This window comes from Notechis scutatus, chromosome 11 (assembly GCF_049901735.1).
Source record: "Notechis scutatus isolate UNSWTSFEM ecotype Mainland chromosome 11, rNotScu1.2, whole genome shotgun sequence".
In the NCBI taxonomy this organism is placed as follows: Eukaryota; Metazoa; Chordata; class Lepidosauria; order Squamata; family Elapidae; genus Notechis; species Notechis scutatus.
The window spans coordinates 3,000,419-3,021,293 of record NC_142019.1 but is presented as its reverse complement, the minus strand read 5'-3'; the positions used below and the strand labels follow the sequence as shown (position 1 = coordinate 3,021,293).

Sequence of the window (20,875 nt, the reverse complement as noted above, 5' to 3'; positions counted from 1 at the left end):
GGCCACGGAACGGGTGCTTTATAGCCTAGGAAATGACTGCCTTATTTGCTTAATGACCACTGTGAACAAAAAATGCCGAAAATTATTTCCAGTTATTTGTGTGTGCCTCAACTTATGACTGCAACAACTTACAGCTGTAATTCTGGGCTCAGTTACAGCTGTAAGTTGACGACAAGCTATCCCTGTACCCTCAAAATATTGGAGGTGCTTGATTGCCCAGTAGGCTTGGCAGATGCTGGAGATCAGAGGTCTTCAAACTGGGCAACTTTAAGACTTGTGGACTTCAACTCCCAGAATTCAGGACCCCTGCTGTAGGTGGAGATAACGTCAGTGCCTAGTATACAAAGCAGGGGTTAAAGCTCCAACATCTGGACATCTCCAGCAGCAGCACCACCAGTTCTAAACGGGAGATTTTGGTGAATACGCCAGCTTGTTCATTAGCCATCTTAATGGCATCGTTTTAATACAAAAACCACAGGAAGCGTGGCAGCATGATTTGGATAGCGGGATCAGAAATCCCACGTGTATTCCATGGCGCTTTGGTCAAGTGGCTTCTAGGAGGAATGTTTGTGGCAGCCCATGAATTCACACTGGTGGTGCTGTGTTATTCTGAACCGGTGAAAGATGGCACCGTCCAGTTTCAGAGCTGTGACAATGAGTAAAGCTAATGACGATTTGTCTTTACAGTATTTCACTGGCTTGGAGTGTGGACATAAGTTTTGCATGCAGTGCTGGAGTGAATATTTAACTACCAAAATAATGGAGGAGGGCATGGGACAGGTAAAATTTCTCCCATCTTGTGTTTATATGGAAATGACGGTTTTAAAGAGAGGGCTGCATCATGCTCCCGCTGTTCCTTTCATGAGCCCCCCACCCCTCACCCCAAATTGGGAAGCAGCTGAGAATTTGCATTGTTGGCGCTTTTCACAAGCACCAGCAGTAGAAACTGAGAAGCTTGCTATGGAGAGAAGTCGGGTGGGGTCTTGCTGGCATGTCTTGGGCCTCTCCTTTCGAGACTTATGGGGAGAGAAGGGAAGCATGGAACCGAAGCCATCTCAGATAGCTTGGCCCCCTGGAAGTTGGGAGGAGGAAAGCTAGTTTGGACTAGTGGTTAAACGTCTGTGGAGATACTTTGAAAGAAAGCACCTTTGGGGCTAGTGGTGAAGGCACCAGGCTCGAAACCAGGAGACCGTGAGTTCTAGTCCTGCCATAGATGTGAAAGCCAACTGAGTGACTCTGGGCCAATCACCAGGAGTTTGTGAGTTCTAGTCCTGCCATAGGCGTGAAAGCCAACTTGGGTGACTTTGGGCCAGTCACCAGGGGAGGAGGGTTGAGTTCTAGTTTCACCTTAAGTACAAAAGTCACTTAGTTGACTTTGGACCAGTCTCTCTCTCAACCCAACTCCCTTCACAAGGTTGTTGTGGGGAAAACAGAAATAATATAAGTAAAATAAATAGGCACAGGTCTTGCAACTGGTCTGGAATTGAGACCCCACTCCCACTTCCCTAGAGTTTTTTTTTTAGAGACATCAATACCTAAACTAATCAGACCTGTTCTCCTCTCTCTCCTTTTTCTTCCCACCGCCTCTCGGATGTCCTCGCTAGACAATCTCATGCCCGGCTCACGGCTGTGATATCTTGGTTGATGACAATACAGTTATGTAAGTATTGCGGTCGACGCAATTTCAGTCACCTTTGTGCCTTTTCTGAGGCTTTTACTCCCGTTGCTCGGCCCACCTTCTTACGGAGGGATGAGTCAACCGCCTTGTTAAACAGGCCCAGGACTACTTGCCCTGTTTTGCCACCTTCCTTGCCACCGTCGTTCAGCGAATCACCGCAGCGGCTTGTTGAAGCGAATCTGGCTTCCCCGTGGACTCCGCTTGCCAGAAGGCCGCCAGAGGGGAGCCACATGACCCCAGGACGCTGCAACCGTCATAAATAGGAGTCAGTTGCTAAGCCCCTAAATGTTGATCATGTGACTATGGGGGAATGCTGCAAATGGTCTTAAGTGTGAAAAACATAAGTCATTTTTTTTTCCAGTGCCGTTGTAACTTAGAACGGTCACTGTTAGAATTCAAGGACTACCTGTACTTTTGCTAGAGGGTCATAATAGGGAAGGGAGCAGGATGGAAGCAGATAAAGGGACAGAGGGCTGAAGAACTCGGAAATGGCTTTGAACTGTGTTGATTGAGGTTGTTAAGCATGGTTTCTCTTGAGTCAACCCAAAACTGGAACCAAACTTCTCATCGTTCTTTTCCCCACCTTTGAAGCAAAGCAGAGCGACTCCGGAGCCCAAATCAGGTCATCTAATAAATCCAGTTCATGATCTCATAGCCTTGCTTGACATGTTTGGGCTCTTGGGTAACCCTTTCCAGGAATAAAATGTCTGAATTAATCCATTTGGCTCTTTTGAGGTGGCTGTCGTAATCCTGCCCAAGTGACTTCAGAGATGTTTTCTCCACAGTCTGATCTAGCATTTGCATGTTAAACAAATTGGGGGGAGAGGAGAGATTACATGGCTGCAGGGGAGTTTGGTGTTCCCAGGTGTGACTCGTCTATAAACAATTGAGCCATTCCTTGTTTCCTGATTTGTAAGTCTGAGATAGTCCAGTGAATTTAACCCTGTGAATTTAAACGGCCTCAGGCAAACCCATTCCTTTTTGGCCTGGCATTTGACTGAGTCGTTGCTGGCATCTCTCGGGGTTTCTGCAGCCAGGGTGCCACTTTCAGAAGGCCCCGCTTTCCTGTAAAGATTTCATTTGGTTTTATTTCTTTTGCTGCGGTAGAACAAAAACAATGCACGGGGGGTTAAAATAGCGTGGGAAGAGCCACTCTTTCAACTATTGGGGCTTTATTGCTAAGGGAGACCCTTTGCTTTCTCGGAAAACACATTCCTTGGTAAGAAGGTTGGACTCCTAAGGGAACAAGGTTTTCTGAATGGAATATTGTCTTTCTCTTTTCTTTGTAGGCGCCTGATCACAGATTCAAAAGTTAAATTAAAGTACCAGCATTTAATAACTAATAGTTTTGTAGAGGTGAGTGTTCCGCTTAAAAATATGCGCTAACGTGACTGGTATAGGGGAATTTCTTCCATTTATTTTAGGAACCCTTGATATGTTAGAAGCTGTTTAAATACGTGCGGTGTTGTTGATTGGTCAGTGGTGTTTGCTTTTCGGTTCCCTTCTCAGCATTTGATGGCCAAATGCTTATGGATGCAAGTGTGTTTAGCACTGGCTCTAATGAGACAGCATTTTAAAAGCTAACAATATAGCTTTGGCTCAAAATCTAAAATCCCTGCCCCTGTGAAGGTCACGGTTTCGCAGAAGTATTTTAGCCACTTGGATTGGTTGGCTTCTCATTTCATGATAACGCAAAAGGACGGTTAATGAATTAAATTCATCATTAGATCTGGAGGGCGGCTAATAAGGACTGCTAAAACGAGGTTGCTTCAAAACTCTAGGAGGTGTGCAAGAGACCATGCAGTCTTTAGGTCTTAATTGTCAGAAAAGTGTGCATGGAACCATGCACTTGTGAAATGTCAGTGATGTTAATCAGCTACTGCTGAATCTCGACAGCCCACGGTGAACCAGCAGCCTTCAATACAGGCTTTGTGAATGTTTGGTCTGTTGGGTGTTGCTGGGCCCACAGCCTCAACAGGGTGTCATTGAACAAAAAAAGACAGGCAGGAATGGCCCAGTTCTGGATAAGCAGTCTTCCAGTATTTGAGGGGCTGCCAGAAAGAGGAGGAGGTGGGTCAACTTATTTTCCAAAGCACCGGAAGGCAAGACAAGAAGCAATGGATGGAAACTAACCAAGGAAAGAAGCAATCTAGAATTCAAGAGAAACTTCCTAATAGTGAGGACAATTAACCAGTGGAACAGCTTGCTTTCAGAACCTGTGGGTGCTTCATCCCTGGGGGCTTTTAAGAAGAGGCTGGATAGCCACCAGTCTGAAATGATATAGGGTATAGGAAGACCTCCAAGTCCCTTCCAGCTCTATTCTAATTGCTTGATTATAGCAATTCTTCTCCAACCCAACTTGCTTGCAGTTCTGAATTTGTTTATTTAAATCTTAAATAAGAAAACATGAAGAAAGTTGTGAGTCTTTTGGAGGAACCTCTAGGTCTCCCTCATTTCCTCCCCCCCCTCCCCCCACTGTGCATGCCTTCGTTCTGGCTTCCAGTTTGTCCCAACAAAGAGTAAACGGATAAACAGGTGGAAGTTGGAATGCCTCTGGAGAAATTGAAATGATGAGTTCAATCTTTCTAAATTGGGTGCCATCCAAATGTAACCATTCCAGAACTTTAAGACTCGTCTATGGAGAATCTCAACCGTCCAGGTCGTGGTTGGTCCAAAGGTGCTTTTCCAGAAGGCAACTGGACTCTCTTGGTGTTTTCTCCCCGCCCCCTTTGAAAACGGTTTGCTTTTCATCCAAGAAATTCCTTTAGTTCCCGAAGAACTGAAAAAGCTACTTGGATGAAAAGTGAAACGTTTTTCGAAGAAAGGAAGAAAAAAAAAAAACCCCGAGAAAGTCCAGTTGCCTTTTGGAAAAGCACCATTGGAGCAAGTTATGGCTTGCTTCTAACGAAAGCTGTGGAATTATCTTGAAGAGAAAATAACAGCAGGCTCGTCTCCACTGAGAGGAAGCTTTGGATAAAGGATTTCTGGCACGAGAAGGGAATGGGATGGACTCTTAACAAGCCATCTTTCAGTGCAATCTGTTCTTGCCTTCTCTGCAATAAAAAAAACTCCATTGAAAGCAGTGAGGCTGTGCAGTTTTTTTCCCCTTGGCTTTCCTTCCTGCTAACAACGGGCACGTTTGTTTCTTGCAGTGCAATCGACTGTTAAAATGGTGTCCTGCTCCAGATTGTCACCATGTTGTCAAAGTACAGTATCCGGATGCTAAGCCTGTTCGCTGTAAATGTGGCCGGCAGTTTTGGTAAGCAGGTTGGATGATAGAACCACCAAGGTTAGATTTTGGGACCTTGGCGTGGTGGGGGAAAATCAGCCTTGGCTTCCTCTGATAGCCAAGCCAAGTGAACACGGGGTGCTGAATATTTTGGGGGGGACAGGCAGATGTTTGCTGACTGCTGGTCATAAATTAAGCTTTTGGGTTATAGCAGAGCTCTGTATCTTAAACGTTCCACTGTTGAAAATATTGCTTAACTGGAAAACTGTCTAAAAAATATTTTAAACGTCTGTTGCAGTTTTAACTGTGGTGAGAACTGGCATGATCCTGTTAAATGCAAGGTGAGCTTTTCAAGCTTTCTGGTTTGCATCTTACCTGTGGCAGCATAGAAGAGTAATGGCTTCATGGGGGATCCGCATAGCAGCCAGCAGTACATAAAAGGGCCTTAGGATAACTTGGACATTACAGCTTTTGAAGAATAGGCCGAGGGGCTTCGCCTAAAACCCCCCACTTCAGGTCAACCCCCCCCCCCCCACTCCATAGTATGTATGGCCCATCCTACCCCTTTTCCAAGGAAGTTGGAATGAACCATTCAGAATCAGGGTGAGCAAACACACACAGTGCTCTACTTAGAAAGCATTCCATATAAACTGAAGAAATGTGCAATCAACTCCGCATGGTCAGATTTGAAATTAACTCCCTAACTATTTCCTACTGCTTTTTTTTTGGCATCCTGAGAAAGATGCTTTGGACCTGAAGTGGCTTGAATAAGTATATAAAACAATTTTACAATTATTTCTCAAGATGATATGAGTCTATATATATATTCAACTAGTTGTTTCATTCACAAGATGAGGAATTTTAAATTTTATGATAGCTGTCAATTTTACGTTCATTGTTTTATTTTAAATCCTGCAATGCCCATTCTTGCCGCCTTCCTCTTGCTTTTAGATGATCATGTAGAGAACTTGAATGACACACCCCCATATTTCTGTAGGCAGTCCTTTATATCTGATAAAACTCTTAATTTAAGAATCCTGCAATGATGCCATTAGAACAATTGTGATTTTTTTCTCCCCCCTCTCTCCCGGACAGTGGTTAAAGAAATGGATTAAGAAGTGTGATGATGACAGCGAAACTTCGAATTGGATTGCAGCAAACACAAAGGTTTGGTGGTTTGTTTCTCTGGCTTGACACCCTCACAATAACAGAGTCTCTTTTCTCCCTTACAAGAACATTCTGTGAAGTCTGATAATTCCGTTTGCATATAGTGAGTGATAATTTTTGCCTGTAAACAATAGCTCTTTGGTTTCCTCTCTTTCCAACTCAAATAACTGAAGAGCCAAAAAAAAGTACCAGTATCTATTACGCCTGCTTTGGGGGGGGGGGGGGTTGTTTTTTTAATTGCTGCAAAATCGGGCGTTATTGTCGAACTGAGGAGAACTAACAAATTTGCAATTATTAAAGGCAATGCAGATCTGAAATGTGTCAGTTTTTGCCACTTCTGGAAACGCAGGAAGGTGATCTTTCTGCTCTAAGTCTGGCTATAGATTTATTGCCGTATTGATCTACAGTGCCTTTCTCAGGGTTCAGGCAAATTTTTGCCGAATCCTTTTGCGCAAACTGCAAAATCTGGCCTAATTGCTTCTACGCAGCCCTTTCTAATCTCAGATTTCCGGAAATGGGTCCCAACTCAAAATGGGTGGCCCGTTTCACCCTTTCTAGGCAACAAGCCGTTCAACAAATTCTGTACAGTCTTTCGTTGTCGGTGGTGGAGATGAGGAACTGGTTAAGGTGTGTCGAGAAAAAACAACAACCATGGAATGGAGAAAGTAGACGAGTTTTGCTCTTCCCAATAACTGAGATTGGGGCCCTCTGATAATACCTGATTCAAACCATTGTTTTTCACAGCCCATAACCTCTGGACTTTATGTGACCTCAAGGTAGGGCGATGGCCACTAACGTGGATAGCTTTGAGGAAGGATTTGGATAAATCCAGGAAGGATAGATAGATTGGAGAATTTGAAGACTCAGGAGGCTTATGATCCACATATAGTAGTAAGGGAAACAAGGGTGAAAGATGAGTTTGTTTTCTTCTGATGAGCATCCTGGCAGCATTTTGTTAGCCAGAAACAAAAATGCTGGACTGTGTTGGTCTTTGCCTTGATAGACAGGTGCTAAGTATCTTCACCACCTTTCTCCCAGAGCTTGTCAATGCAATTCAGAATTTATTTAACGTTATAAGCCAGTGTTTCTCAACCTGGATCATTTGAAGTTATGTTTGGCTTCAGCTCCCAGAATTCCCCAGAGCCAGCATGGAAGTCCACACATCTTAAAATGCCCCAGATTGAGAAACACTGTTATAAGGTCTAGAGAAGGGCTTGTACCACATGAAGGGTTTTCTGTAAAAGTTGACCTGGAAACAGTGGAATTCTTATTGGTTGTGTTCTCATTACACAAGACCAACTTTTTGTGCTGCTTAAGGCAGTTTGATAGCTAAATGTGCAATTCAAAGAGTCTTTTGATTTCATCCATCCTGCACTGACTATCTCTCTTAAGTGATGTGTCAACTAAAAAAATACTTTTTTGGTCTTTTTTTTTTTTTGCCAGCAGAAAGAGAGTGGGGGAAAGTAGTGCATTCCTCAAATGCTTCATTTAATTGCTAGGCAGCCAAAGCTGTTGGCCCGCAAGATTATTACTGGAGAGCATGATTGATGACTCTTGGCTATGGATGTGTCCCATTGGAAAATATACATCCAGGGGGTGGGGGGAAGACCAGGGTCAAGGGGGAAATGAATGATGTATCTTAGTGTCGGCTGCACCCAAGTAACGCTGACATGGTCACTCCTAATAAATGAGTTTTTTTAAACTCTGAGAGATGCGGCCAGAGACTTATGATTTGAATGGGAGGGGGGGATTTGTCGGATCCCTAACATGATGTTTTCAATAGGAAGAATAATGCCTTGCTGGTTTTTGATCTCACCACCCTTCCTGTTGCCCGCAGGAGTGTCCCAAATGCCACGTGACTATCGAAAAAGATGGCGGCTGCAACCACATGGTCTGTCGGAACCAGAACTGTAAAGCAGAGTTTTGCTGGGTGTGTCTCGGCCCCTGGGAGCCGCATGGATCTGCCTGGTATGTTTAAATAAATGCTTATGGGGGTTTGGGAACTGTTGGATGGTTGGGAACGTTTGTTTTTTTTTTTGTTTTTTTTTCTGTAGGAGGAATGAGCCAGATAATTGCTGCATATGGATGAATATTTTTTTTCTTTAACTCTTACATTACTTGTGGTGAGACATGAGGATCTTCAGAGAAGCCTTAGTCTGCTTTGTCTCAACCTTTTTTTACCCATTTTAAGCTGTGTGGATTTCAAACTCCCAGAATTCCCCAGCCGGCATGTTGCAAGAAGTTGTGGAGGGAATCATTCAAAATCAGTTTGAGCAAACATACGGTTGGTTCTCTGCGTAGAAAACATTTCGTATAAGCTGAAGAAATATTGTGTGATTGGAAATTCACTTCTATTTCCCCGCCGTTTTTTTTGGCATCCTGAGAAGGATGCTTTGGACCTGAAGTGGTTCCCCTTGCCGGCTGGGGAATTCTGGGAATTGAAGTCCACTCGTCTTAAAAGCTGTCCAGGTTGAGAAACATTTCTCTAGTCAGCTGTTAGGCCCTGAAGGCTAGCAAAGACACCACAAGATATTTTGTCCTGCTTACAAAAAATGAATGAATGAATGAATGAAAAATGAATGAATGAATCCAGAACTTGGCCTGATAGATACAAATGAGAGAGGGATCATTTTAGAAATCTACACATTCACAAACCTCTTTCAGGTACAACTGCAACCGCTACAACGAGGATGATGCCAAGGCAGCAAGAGATGCCCAAGAGGTGAGTTCATCCCTCTTGGCAGCCCTCTGCATCAGGAAGCTGTTGACCGCTTGCTAGTCTCCCTCTCGTTGCCCAGATGGAGAATGTGGAGTAGGGTTAGCTTCCAGCCTTAAAACGCACAACAAGTGGCCGATGGATTGATTGATTGCTTCCTTGATGTCAGAGTTCTTGGCTAATTTGTACCACGGGGACATTGAAGGTGTTTCAATGTCTTTCCTTGAAGCAGTTCTTTCCTTGAAGCAGTTCTTCTTGAGATGTTTTGCTGTGGATAGACTGGTGCACTGGATGTCGCCGCTCTTTATGCGGTTTCTTTTATTACCTGGCATGCTGGCCGCACACCATTCCTTCTACCTGGAGGACCTTTCTTTCGTCTACCTTCATGGGGGGGAAAAAATAATAATCTGTTAAATCTTTATTACTGCGGGAAAGTCTGTTCTTCCCATTTGTAGAGACCTTTTCATCGCGAAGCCCCTTTTTTCTAGACCTGGAGCTTTCTGCTACGATTTGGGATGACTCGGGGATCGCCGTTTCTCTTCCCTCATCCTCTTGAGAGTTCAAGCCATTTTTTTCAGCCACCCATAAATAAATACGTCTGTACCTAAATAAAATTTGGCCACCAAGCCAGCTCGAAAATCTTTTTCCAGTCTCTTGTGACCTTATGAAATTGGAGCCACTTCCAAGTTATTTCAGTCAATTTGGGGGTTTGTGCTGGCGGGGGGATGTTGTGTCAGGTGGCATCCCGGGGTATCAGATTCAGAGCTTCACCTGGAGAACTGGCTGAACGAGGCCAAGGTTGCCCCTCTCCCTTCCTCTGCGCGGCCCCTCCCTCCCCTGTTTGCCTCGGGTGGGGGCGGGGATCCCTCCTTTCCCCCTTTTGGGGAGCCTCTTAGGGATTGCTCTGTTTTAATTCTCGCTTTTCCCTTTCGCTAATGGGGAATCCAATGCAGCGCTCCAGAGCCGCCCTGCAGAGGTACCTCTTCTACTGCAACCGCTACATGAACCACATGCAGAGCCTGCGCTTTGAGCACAAACTCTACGCCCAAGTCAAGCAGAAGATGGAGGAGATGCAGCAGCACAACATGTCCTGGATCGAAGTCCAGTTCCTGAAGAAAGCGGTCGACGTCCTCTGCCAGTGCCGTGCCACGCTCATGTACACCTACGTCTTTGCCTTCTACCTCAAAAAGAATAACCAATCCATTATCTTTGAGGTAAGACCGTCATTTGGCCCACCTCGGAAGGAGGGAAGGATGAGTCAAACCTTGAGTCGGTTGGGATCGAACGGCTGGCTGTGGGCGGACAAGGTCTGCCAGAAAACAGCCAGGCTCAGAGAGCACCAAGGACCCCTCGTTTCAATCCTAAGCTGCATATATTCTCCTTTGTAGGTCAAGCAGGCAACTCTGTACAGGTAACCATCGACTTAACAGCCATTCAGTTGCTGATGGTTAGAATAGAATAGAATAGAATGGAATGGAATAGAATAGAATAGAATAGAATAGAATAGAATAGAATAGAATAATAGAATAGAATAGAATAGAATAGAATAGAATAGAACAGAATTAGAACAGAATTAGAACAGAACAGAAGAAAATAGAATATAATAGAATTAGGATAGAAAGAATAGGATAGGATAGGATAGAATTATTTTATTGGCTAAGTGTGATTGGACACACAAGGAATTTGTCTTGGTGCAAATGCTCTCAGTGTACATAAAAGAAAAGATACATTCGTCAAGAGTCAAGAATCATCAGGTACAATACTTAATGATAGTCATAGGGTACAATAAGCAATCAAATCATACTAGGAAACAGTCCATATAAATCGTAAGGATACAAGCGACAAAGTTACTATCATACAGTCACAAGTGGGAGAAGATAAGTGATAAGGAGTGATGAGAAGATTGATAGTGATAGTACTGCAGATTTAGTAAATAGTTGGACAGTGTGGAGGGACTTGTTTGTTTAGCAGAGTGAGGGCGTTTGGGGAAAAAACTCCCCTTGTGTCTAGTTGTTCTGGTGTGCAGGGCTCTATAGCGTCGTTTTGAGGGTAGGAGTTGAAACAGTTTATGTCCAGGATGTGAGGGGTCTGTAGATATTTTCACAGCCCTCTTTTTGACTCGTGCAGTATACAGGTCCTCGATTGAAGGCAGGTTGGTAGCAATTGTTTTTTCTGCAGTCCTAATTATCCCCTGGAGTCTGTGTCTGTCCTCTTGGGTTGCAGAACCAAACCAGACAGTTATAGAGGTGCAAATGACAGACTCCATCATTCCTCTGTAGAATTGGATCACCAGCTCCTTGGGCAGTTTGAGCTTTCTGAGTTGGCGCAGAAAGAACATTCTTTGTTGTGCTTTTTTGAGGGTGTTTTTGATGTTAGGTGTCCATTTTAGGTCTTGTGATATAATAGAACCTAGAAATTTGAAGTTACAATGGCACTGGTTATAAGTCAAGGACTTTCTTTAAACAGACCAAACTTTCTGAATGTCATCGGGTGGGAGAACCAATCGGATTCCTGGGGGAGAGGGCGTTTCTTCCACATAAAAGGCACCTGGACAGAGCTGGCCTAGTCCTGATATTAATATTGTTAATATTGTTAGTCCTGATGTTAATATTGTCTAGTCAAACAGACTCGAAGTGTCTCAGGCTGCCTGATTTTATTAGACAGAAAGAAAGTAGGTGGTTCCTCAAATAACCAACCTTTTATTTTCAACACTATTAACATAGTTGAGTGATGCGGTAGCCTAGAGGTAGAGCTCTTGTCTCACAATCCGGAGGCTATGAGACTGTATCTGCTGAACAGAACTCCGCATTGGTGACAGGAAGGGCATCCGGCCATTAAACGCTCTGCTAGCTCCATTCATACTCTACCCCGCATGGGATTATGGGGTGATTAGAAGAAGAAGATGATTGTGTTAACATAGTTCTGTGTTTAGTTCATCAGAGTCCCAAGTATCTCAATCAATTGGTGATTTAGGAAAGCAGATGTTTCCTGATTTTCCTAAAGAAACTCCATAGGAGAGAAATACCTTCAGCTTTGAAGAGGTTCCAAAACTGCTCTAATTCCTGCCTGCTAATAAAAATACTAAACTATAACTAAGATTTTTTAAAAAGAAATTGCTATTCTGATGTGGTGTGTGTTTTTAAGGGGGTTACTAAAAAGGTTACTTGAAGTTATATCAGAGTGTTTTGCATTTGTAGAATAATCAAGCAGATTTGGAAAATGCTACCGAGGTCCTTTCTGGGTATCTGGAACGAGATATATCTCAAGATTCACTGCAGGATATAAAGCAGAAAGTACAAGATAAATACAGGTACCCCTTTGTTTCAGACAATACGGCTCAAAATATTTATCATTGATCTTGAATTAAACTGTAGAAGGGTTGAACGGGCAGGAAACGTATTCCTTCTGCGGCCACTTTTGATTCAGGCAAATGCTCAAGACCACTGAAATGAAAGAAAACCCCAAAGGTGCAATATAGGAATTAAATGAACAATTAAAACTTTTCAGCGGAAAAAGTGCTTTGTTCCTCTTACTGCAGAGGTCTCCAAATTTGGCAACTTTAAGATGTGCAGACTTCCAACTCCCAGAATTCTCCAGCCAGCATATAAAGATGATAGCTGGCTGGAAAATTCTGGGAGTTGAAGTCCACGTGTCTTAAAAAAGTGGCCAAATTTAGAGGACCCAGCCCCAGAGCAAAACGTGGCTGGCTGGGGGATTCTGGGAGTTGAAGTCCACGTGTCTTAAAAGTGGCCAAATTTAGAGGACCCAGCACCAGAGCAAAACGTGGCTGGCTGGGGGATTGTGGGAGTTGAAGTCCACGTGTCTTAAAAGCGGCCATGGTTGAGACACACCGTTTTAACTGCACAGGGAGAAGAATTATTTGCATGTGACTGGCCAGACTATGTACCCAGTTCCTCAACTCCACCCCAAGGCAAAACCTCGTGGCTTATTAATGTATTTTTGCCCGGAAATGTTGGTTGGCCTTGGCAACTAAAGGCGCTCGCCTCCCTTTTTTCCCCTTGCAGATACTGCGAGAGTCGGCGAAGGGTGTTATTGCAACATGTGCATGAAGGCTATGAAAAGGACCTGTGGGAATATATCGAGGACTGAAAAGTGGCCTGCATAAAACGAACTCTGAAAAAAAAAAAAATCTTTTCCCATCTAGAGTGCTCATACCATTAAAACAAAACCCACATACACACACACACACACACACACACACACAGAAACACACACACACAAGGGGCACCACGCCTATTACACCGCTGGTCTGTAGTACCCGGAATTCTGTTTTGTTTTGTTTTTCTTTCCTCTTTTTGTTAATGGAAAAAGGATTTTAAGTAAATTATATTGTAATAAAAAAAGGTAGATAAACCATTGTACAACAGTATTCTAGGTGGCCAGTAAGTATGACAGACGCACTAAAAAACAACAACAGCCCTCCGATTTTTAACGCGTAGCTTCCTTCCCCGAGCTGACTTTTTATTTTTGGTTCTCTCCTCTGCATACGACCAATGAAATTTAAAACAGTTTCTTGACGCCGCTGTTCATGTCCGACCAGCCGTTTTGATGTACTTTGGTCTGAGATTTCTCCCTACGACCCCCCCCTCCCTCCACCCCTCCGTAACAAATACACACCAGTTCATGGGTGGTGAATGTTGTTTGGCTTATTGTAAAGATGATTTTTTGGGGGGGGGGGGGAGGGAGGGCGGGGAGGGGAGTGGGGGGGGGGAAGAAGGGTCACCAAATAAGGGGGAAAAAACACTTTGTATATGACTTTTAAAAAAAAAACGAAAACAAAAAACAAAAGAGGACAACACAGTATTTTTCAAAATTGTAAATAGCGCATATGCATGGATAAAAAAAAAGGAGCAAGCGTGGCACGTGTTTGCATAATGTTTAATTACAAAAAAAATATTTATTCTTTAAAAACCTTCAAGATGTCTATTTGCCGTGCATTTCTTCTTCTTCTTTTTTTTTCAGTTTGCTTTTAATTCGGGTAGGGAGGGCAACGTGCGCAGCTGCAAACAACTCAAATTCTCTGGCTCAAACAAGATAGATAGATGGGGGGGGTATTTGGGGGGGGGGGCTTCTTCCTCCTCCCACGCCTTGCAACCCATTCCTTGTTCGGGTGTGTGTGTTCCTTGCTGGCAACGGACACCGTCCCTTGCACACTTCCAGCTTCGTTGGTGTGCGTTTCCCGTTTTGGAAATCAAAGTGTTGTAATTCCGGCTGCCTTTTTTCCCCCGGCTTTGAACGCCCCCCCCTTCTCTCCCCCCCCCCAATTTCCTCCTAACCTCGGCCGTTTGCCCGTGTGAAAATCCAATTCTCTTATTCCACAACTGGTTCTTCATTCATAGGAAATTTGGGGCATGTGGGTTAAGGTCTCTGTGTGGAACATTCCTTGTTGAGGTGTCGGATCTTGGAAACCGCTGGGAAAAATTGTGGCGTTTGGTGGTGGTTGGTGAGGAAAAAGTGCTCGGTGCAGCAAATATTCCCATCTAGTTGCAAGAATCTGTAGCATTTCTTCCCCCAGTAACGTTAAGAGAGGTGGACTTCCAATTCCCAGAATTCCCCAGCCAGCAAAGCTTCTGGGAGTTGAAGTCCACACCTCATCTTTGCTGCGGTTGAGAAATTGATCTTTATAGTTCCTGGAGCTATTGAGTATTTTTTAATTTCCCCGAATGAGGAGGAAATCATGAATATCAAACTATATACAAGTCATTTATAGTCTCATATTTTCTTTTTTATAATAAAAATTACCTTCAAGCACGGTTTGGAAGCTGTTTATTACTGTATGGGAGCCTCTTGTGAGTTTTCCCAGCCTGCTTATGTGGCAGTATTTCTACTTTCAAATTCAGGGGGTGGGGAAAAAAAAGCTGGATGTACCCGAAAAATCTAGCTGATTTCCCAAAGGGCTGATTTTCTGATACATTTCCCCCCTCTTTTTTTAAAAGAAACTTATTTAAGTTTCCAAGGATCTGTTCAGCTAGTTCCATACGTGTGTGCCAGTGTCGCTTGTGGTTGTGTGTGTGTGTGTTAGGGACAGCCTGCTCGCCCACCCCGGCAAATATTTCCGTAACTGCAGGAAGTGTAGGGTTTTGCACAATCTGCTGTTGGATTAGGGATTTTCCTGCAAATGTGGAGTTGACTCAGTTTCCCTGTTTTGGCATCTCAGCTTTGCATCCGATGAGACTTTAAGACCTAGTTTTGGCTTACCTGCGGAGTTCCCGAAACAACCCGAAACAATCTCTTTCGGTATAAGGGAGAGAAAAGGTTGTTTTTGCTTTGTGACTTCCTACCTGGAATGAAAGTTCGGAATTCGTCAACGGGTTTTGGAAAGGTGCAACTACATATTTCTTCCCCCAAATTTCTGCGTTCCAAGTGCAACGCCCCTGTTGCTTGAATGGTTTTTTTTCCCCCTGCAGTCTTTGCATGCTCCCAATAAGACAAGGGCCTTCAAACTCGACAGCTTGGAAGACTGGTGGACTTCCCAACTCCCAGAATTCCTGAGCTAACATGACTGGAGGAGGAATTCTGGGAGTTGAATTCCACAAGTCTTCAAGCTGTCAAGTTTGAAAACCTCTGCAATAAGACATGACAAAGTGCTTCCAATCTAGTTAAGGTGAGGATGTGTGTCTGTGCATGTGTGTGTGTATCGATCTTTTTATCATCCCTGCTTGAAACTAGCTTGATAGGACAAGAGGTCCATTCCTTGCAGAGTCCCATGGAATAAACCCATTCTATCTCCCCACACGCGTCTCATGCTCGGCTCTTTCTCTCACTATTTTACCATTGCCCCTGTATTATTATAACAATAGGGTTGTTTTTAATGAAATGTATATAGAAGCATTGTTGCACTGTATCTTCTACTACTTCATGAGCTCATAACTCTGGGTGTTCATGTGGGGTCAGGAGGGGGAGCTTCCTAAAATTGGGATTTGCAAATTGTTTAAGCCAACATTTCCCGACCCTAGCCACTTGGGAGACGTGTGGACTTCAACCCCCAGAGTTCCCCCCCCAGACAGGATGGCTTAGGGAATTCTGGGAGTTGAAGTCCACGCACCTTCAAATTGCTGAGAAACACTGTTATATAGGGTTCTTTCTAGACCTAATACTCCTCTCCTTCCTTGATTCCCAATCCTTTAGAAAACAAATAGTACCACCTTTTTTTTAAAAAGAAATTCTCGGCTACTTTTAAATTTTGGTTGGTGCAATCTGTTGAAGATACAGTATTGCGCCGCCATCTTATGGGCAGATGGAATGAAGGCCACCCCAGACAGAGGCGATCCTGGCCTTTTTTCTCACGCTCAATCTCTTCTTCCTCATTAAAGTGACTGCATTTGGGTTTTATCGCTAGTGTATGTATCAAAACCGTCTTTTTAAGTTTTCAGAACCATTTAACTCAAAAAGTGTTGTAGTACAAACTGCTGTATTAGAAACCAGTTATTGTGTGAGACCAGAGTGGTGTTCTTTGGCAGACTTTTCCATGTATAGAAAGCTCCTGTAATCCAGCATGTAAGGGAAGAGGGTAAGGCGAGTTGGCTGGGCTATGACTGAAGGCTTGTAAGTTTCTTTTTTTATTTTATTTTATTTCCCCCCCCACTCCCTCCATCATAAAAGACCTCCATCTCATGCTGTGGAATTAACTGTTCTTAGACTTCATTGTAACTGGCGGACTGTTCCGTATTAAGGCTAATCAGAAGGAGAAACTGCGTTCTAATTCTAATAAACTTTTATTTTATTATTTCATTTGTAATTTTTTTTTAAAAGAGTGTTTCGCTTGCAGTGATTTTGCATCTTCTTGAGCAGGTTAACAGCTGGAAAACGCCAAACAGATGTTAGCCCTCATTGGGATGTATAGCTTTTCATATGCAGCCTAATCTGCCTTTTGCCTTGCCATAGGCCCATAGTCACATCACCTTCTGCCATCTATCTTGATTTTGGTACTGTTTCTCCCCCCTTCCCCCCGCCCAAATCTAATTCAGAAGAACATAGCTGGCTTTTCCTTTAGTATTACCGCAATCTTGGCTTAAACCAGTGTTTCTTCTTCCACAGGTTCTAGAACAGCGGTCTCCAACCTTAGCAACTTTAAGACTTGTGGACTTCAACTCCCAGAACTCCACAAGTCTTAAACATGGCTAAGGTTGGAGACCCCTGTCCTAGAAAACCCAAAGACTCTCCCCTCTCAGGGAGCCAGAATTATTTTGCCAGTCTTGTTGAAAAAGAATACAATATTAAAATCCAGTCAAGGGTGAAAAATGGTGGCAAGTGCATCGGTTTTAATTGTTAATGCAGTAAATATTGATAAATATACAAACTTTTGGGGTCCTGTTAAGTTCCAAATGGGACTCCTAAGAGAAAAATAAATTAAAATAAAACAGTCCAGACTAAAATTAGCATAAACTTTGATCAGTGACCTTCATAGATGATGGAACTTAAGTTCAGCAGTTAAACCATTACCTTACTGCTTCATTTGATAAATTTTAGATTAGCTCTTCAGATTCTGCCTCTTGAGCAAGTAACTGACTTTGTTATCCTTGTCTAAAATCTCTTTCCAGCAAAACCTGTTGTAAACAACTCTTAAAAACCTATCCAAAGCTAGCCCATTCTATAATAACCCTCAAGTGACTTTGAGTGGAAAAGAAATCTAATGACTATGAATGACAATGTGAGCTCCACTTCTTGCAAATTCAGAAAAACCGTATTTTCTAAATGTCTCCAGTAAGAGGAATTCTCAAGGCTCATAAAATCTTTTACACCAGCATTGAAAGAAACTTAAAAGACACCAGTGAACCAGGCCAAAGTGTTGAGTGAAAAGACCTTGATTCTTCACTTCTCTCGTGCCCTGCTTGTAATGCTGTTGAATTTTTGAGAGCTATATGTGGATATTTTAAATTTTTCAATCGCTAGCAAATTTAACCCTGCCAACATGGCCCGTATTGTCCAGACCTGTTCCCATAGAAACAGCAGCATTTTCTTGGTGCCGATCAGAATATTGTTTTCCATCATTGGAACTTTTTTAAATCACTTGATTAAACGTTGGCACAAGTGCAATTTTGCAATGGGTGCGTTGAATACAGGCCTTGCTGAACAACACAACCAGGCTTACCAATATGCATTGTAGGGGAGTGTTTTTTCTGCATCCTGGGTAAACAAGTTCCATTAAATGCTGCTTAATGATTGATGTTTAAAATTAAACCTCGGAGAACAGGTTAAGTTATGAAGGAAGAAAACAAGCACTTCTATTTCCTAGTTATGCAAGCTCTCCTTTGAACTGTGCCCTATTTAAAGCTTGAATGAAGTCAACATATTTTTTTCTCCAACAGGTGAGGTCTATAAATTTTTGTCCTCCTACTTTGGACACCCAAGAATCCTTAATAGTGGACATCATAAGGAATAAACAAAACCTGAATGGCTTCACTGAATTTGCTGTTTTAATCTTTTATACCAAACTATGCAAACCAACAAGTAAGCGCCATGTAAAACCATGTAAGGCACTTTCCCAAACTTGGTAACTTTGAGATGGGTGGAGTTGGAACACCCAGAATTCCCCCAGTTGGCATGCCACTTGGGGAATTCTGGGAGTTGAAGTCCATCCATCTTAAAAGTTGCTGAAGTTGAGAAATACGGTCATAATTGGACAATGGCAGTACCTGGATACAGCAGAATAGAAAAGAATAGAAAATAGAGTGTGGCAAAAGAAAGCGAAGATAATACCAATAGTGATGGGTACCTTGAGTATGGGTATCTTAAAACATCTGGAGCACCACTGGAGGACCATCCGTCAATTGCAAAAGGCAGCTTTACTTGGAAACAACTTCTACCCTTTCACACCATCAAATATCCACCTCTGCCTATCCCAAGTCTTTGGGAAGGACTTAATAGGTGGATAAAAATGCGAAATCCAGACTAAATACTTGGTTGACTTCGATAGAGTCAGAATAGAGCTGGTAGGGACCTTGGAGGTCTTCTAGTCCAGCCCCCTACAGACAGACAGATAGATAGATAGATGATAGATAGATAGATAGATAGATAGATAGATAGATAGATAGATAGATAGATAGATAGAGACCTCCAAGGCCCTTTCATATATATAAAACTCTCTAGATGGAGTGATTCCCAAAAAAGGCTATTCTATTCAGGGTGAAAAAATATGGAAATTGGCTTCAACCTCAGCAACTGTAAATTTATATGACTTCAAGTTCCAGATTACCGGCTGGGGAATTCTGGGAGTTGAAGCCCACCTATTTCAAAGTTGCCAAGTTTGGAAACGTGATTTTAAGGGCATCCCAATATTTCTGGCTATAGCAACTGTTGCAAAAATCTGGAAATCCCACCGCAATAATAATTTAAAAAAAAAAACACCGTTGGCATTTGCAAGGATTTTAGACCGCTCCAGGGGAGACATACAAATGCAAAATAACGCATACAAAAAATTCCGATTCCTCGAACTAGCAGGATCCCCCAAAAGGCAAGACAAATTATTTCTGTCTGCAAGGAAGGGGATTTTGGATTATATTTTTCTCCTCCCCCTCTGGCTGTTCAAAGTAGCTCACTCCCTCTTGTTGCCACCAATCACGGTGGGTGAGTCCAATTCCCAAAAATGGGGGGTGGACATGAAGAAGTCGGCCAAACCTTGGAATATCTCGCGCTCGAGCGGTCCACCCCTTTCCTCGAGCCCGCCCTAATCCAGACCGAGATACCTGACGTCACTTCCGTCCCCCCGCCTTGACGCCGCGGCCCGCTATAGGGTTCTGAACCTACCCGGAGAGGTTGAGGCTCAGAGAGACCCGGAAGTTCTGGTAACCCTTGGCAACAAGACATCCGGGCCCTTTCGTCCTCGGAGTGGAGCGATTACTTCCGGTCTAACTGGTCACCTAGGTAACGGGCCACTTGGTGGAGGCTTGTAGGAACCGAGGCGCCATGGCGGAGGTGACAGCTCGGCCGGTGAGCGGGATTCTCCGTTCTCGCCTGTGCGCCTCTTTCCCCTTCTGAGGGCCGAGGGAGGGCCTTGAAGGGACGGGACTCTTTTGCCCAGGCCTTTCCGTGGCCTAATTGCGCCTCTTCGGGTCAGGGTGGTTCTGGGTCGGTGGGAACCCAGCTAGCTATGGTTTCTTAGTTACAGGCCATGGCTTAGCTCTTGTGCCAGGTCAGCCCATTGTGGCGTGTTCTGCAAACCGTGGCTAGTCAGGTTAGGGCTTCTATTGGGTGCAAGACCTGGGAGGGGGGCATTTTATGGGGTCCCAGGCTACGTAGATTAGGTCTTATAAAGGGTGCAAGATCTGGGGGTGGGGAGAGGTTATGGGATCCCAGGCTAGGCAAATTAGGGTTTATTTGGGGTGCAGGAGTCGAGGGGTATTTTATGGGGTCCCTGGTTAGGTTAGATTAGGACTTATATAGGGTGCAAAACTTGGGGGCATTTTATGGGGTCCCACTCTAGTCAGGTTAGGGCTTATATAGGATGCAAGACCTGGGGGCATTTTATGGGGTCTCATGTTAAGTAGATTAGGGTTTATTTGGGGTGCAGGAGCCAGAGGGCATTTTATGGCGTCCCAGGCTAGGCAGATTAGGGCTTATAAAGGGTGCAAAACTTGGGGGGCATTTTATGGGGGCCTAGGCTAGGCAGATTAGAATTTATATGGGATGCAAGATCTGGGGGGGGCAGGGTTTATTTTGAGTGAAGGAGCCGGGGGGGCATTTTATGGGGTCCTTTGATTCCCGTGAGGGTCAGTCTCCCTTCTTCTCTTTTCCTTCTCATCCCTTTGCAACCCCTACAAAGACACGCTTCATCTTCGCTTGGTCCTCCTGCGAAGCCCCTATGACTTTTTAAAAGTAGCCTTTCCATCTTTTTATTTATTCTATTTGTACGCTACCTAATTCCCACTCATTCTGAGCTCTGGGCAACTTGGAACCCTCTCTTTAAGCCTACCCTCGACTTTTGTGGCAGCACAGCTTATTAAAGGAGGAAATATTGACGTGGGAGATTGGCATACTTGAGAGCCAGTTTGGTGTAATGGTGAAGGGATTGGCCCAGAAACCAGGAGGTTTTGATTTCTGTTACATAAAATATTGCCAACATTGT

The 20,875-nt window shown here is 43.7% G+C and overlaps 2 protein-coding genes and 1 long non-coding RNA gene across 9 annotated transcripts in view; 2 read left to right on the top strand and 1 right to left on the bottom strand.

Annotated features, from left to right (window-relative positions):
* Positions 1-16,537, top strand: part of ARIH1 (ariadne RBR E3 ubiquitin protein ligase 1) — a 29,147-nt gene extending 12,610 nt beyond the window's left edge. The window contains exons 4-15 of one of the 2 annotated variants that reach the window (XR_015750773.1): positions 688-780; positions 1,605-1,660; positions 2,968-3,034; positions 4,831-4,937; positions 5,206-5,248; positions 6,003-6,074; positions 7,912-8,042; positions 8,739-8,796; positions 9,744-10,004; positions 11,988-12,100; positions 12,816-14,340; positions 14,374-16,537. Coding sequence is in view for 1 of the 2 variants with exons in the window: in XM_026687449.2 (XP_026543234.1) it covers positions 688-780; positions 1,605-1,660; positions 2,968-3,034; positions 4,831-4,937; positions 5,206-5,248; positions 6,003-6,074; positions 7,912-8,042; positions 8,739-8,796; positions 9,744-10,004; positions 11,988-12,100; positions 12,816-12,900 (1,086 nt within the window). In the remaining variant the exon portion in view is untranslated. Of the gene's footprint in view, positions 1-687; positions 781-1,604; positions 1,661-2,967; positions 3,035-4,830; positions 4,938-5,205; positions 5,249-6,002; positions 6,075-7,911; positions 8,043-8,738; positions 8,797-9,743; positions 10,005-11,987; positions 12,101-12,815 lie in introns of both variants that reach the window. The other variant, XM_026687449.2, reaches the window with a different exon arrangement.
* LOC113425338 (uncharacterized) overlaps positions 1-20,875 on the bottom strand; it is a 370,548-nt gene that overhangs the window by 313,942 nt on the left and 35,731 nt on the right. The window lies entirely within an intron of this gene.
* The window catches only part of BBS4 (Bardet-Biedl syndrome 4), a 43,835-nt gene continuing 42,485 nt past the window's right edge, over positions 19,526-20,875 (top strand). For 2 of the 6 annotated variants that reach the window (XM_087972598.1, XM_087972597.1), the window contains exon 1: positions 19,531-19,740. In XM_087972598.1, the coding sequence (XP_087828724.1) occupies positions 19,717-19,740 (24 nt within the window). In that variant the 5' untranslated portion in view covers positions 19,531-19,716. Of the gene's footprint in view, positions 19,741-19,925; positions 19,943-20,875 lie in introns of those variants that run through there. The other 4 variants (XM_087972599.1, XM_087972596.1, XM_087972600.1 and 1 more) reach the window with 4 other exon arrangements.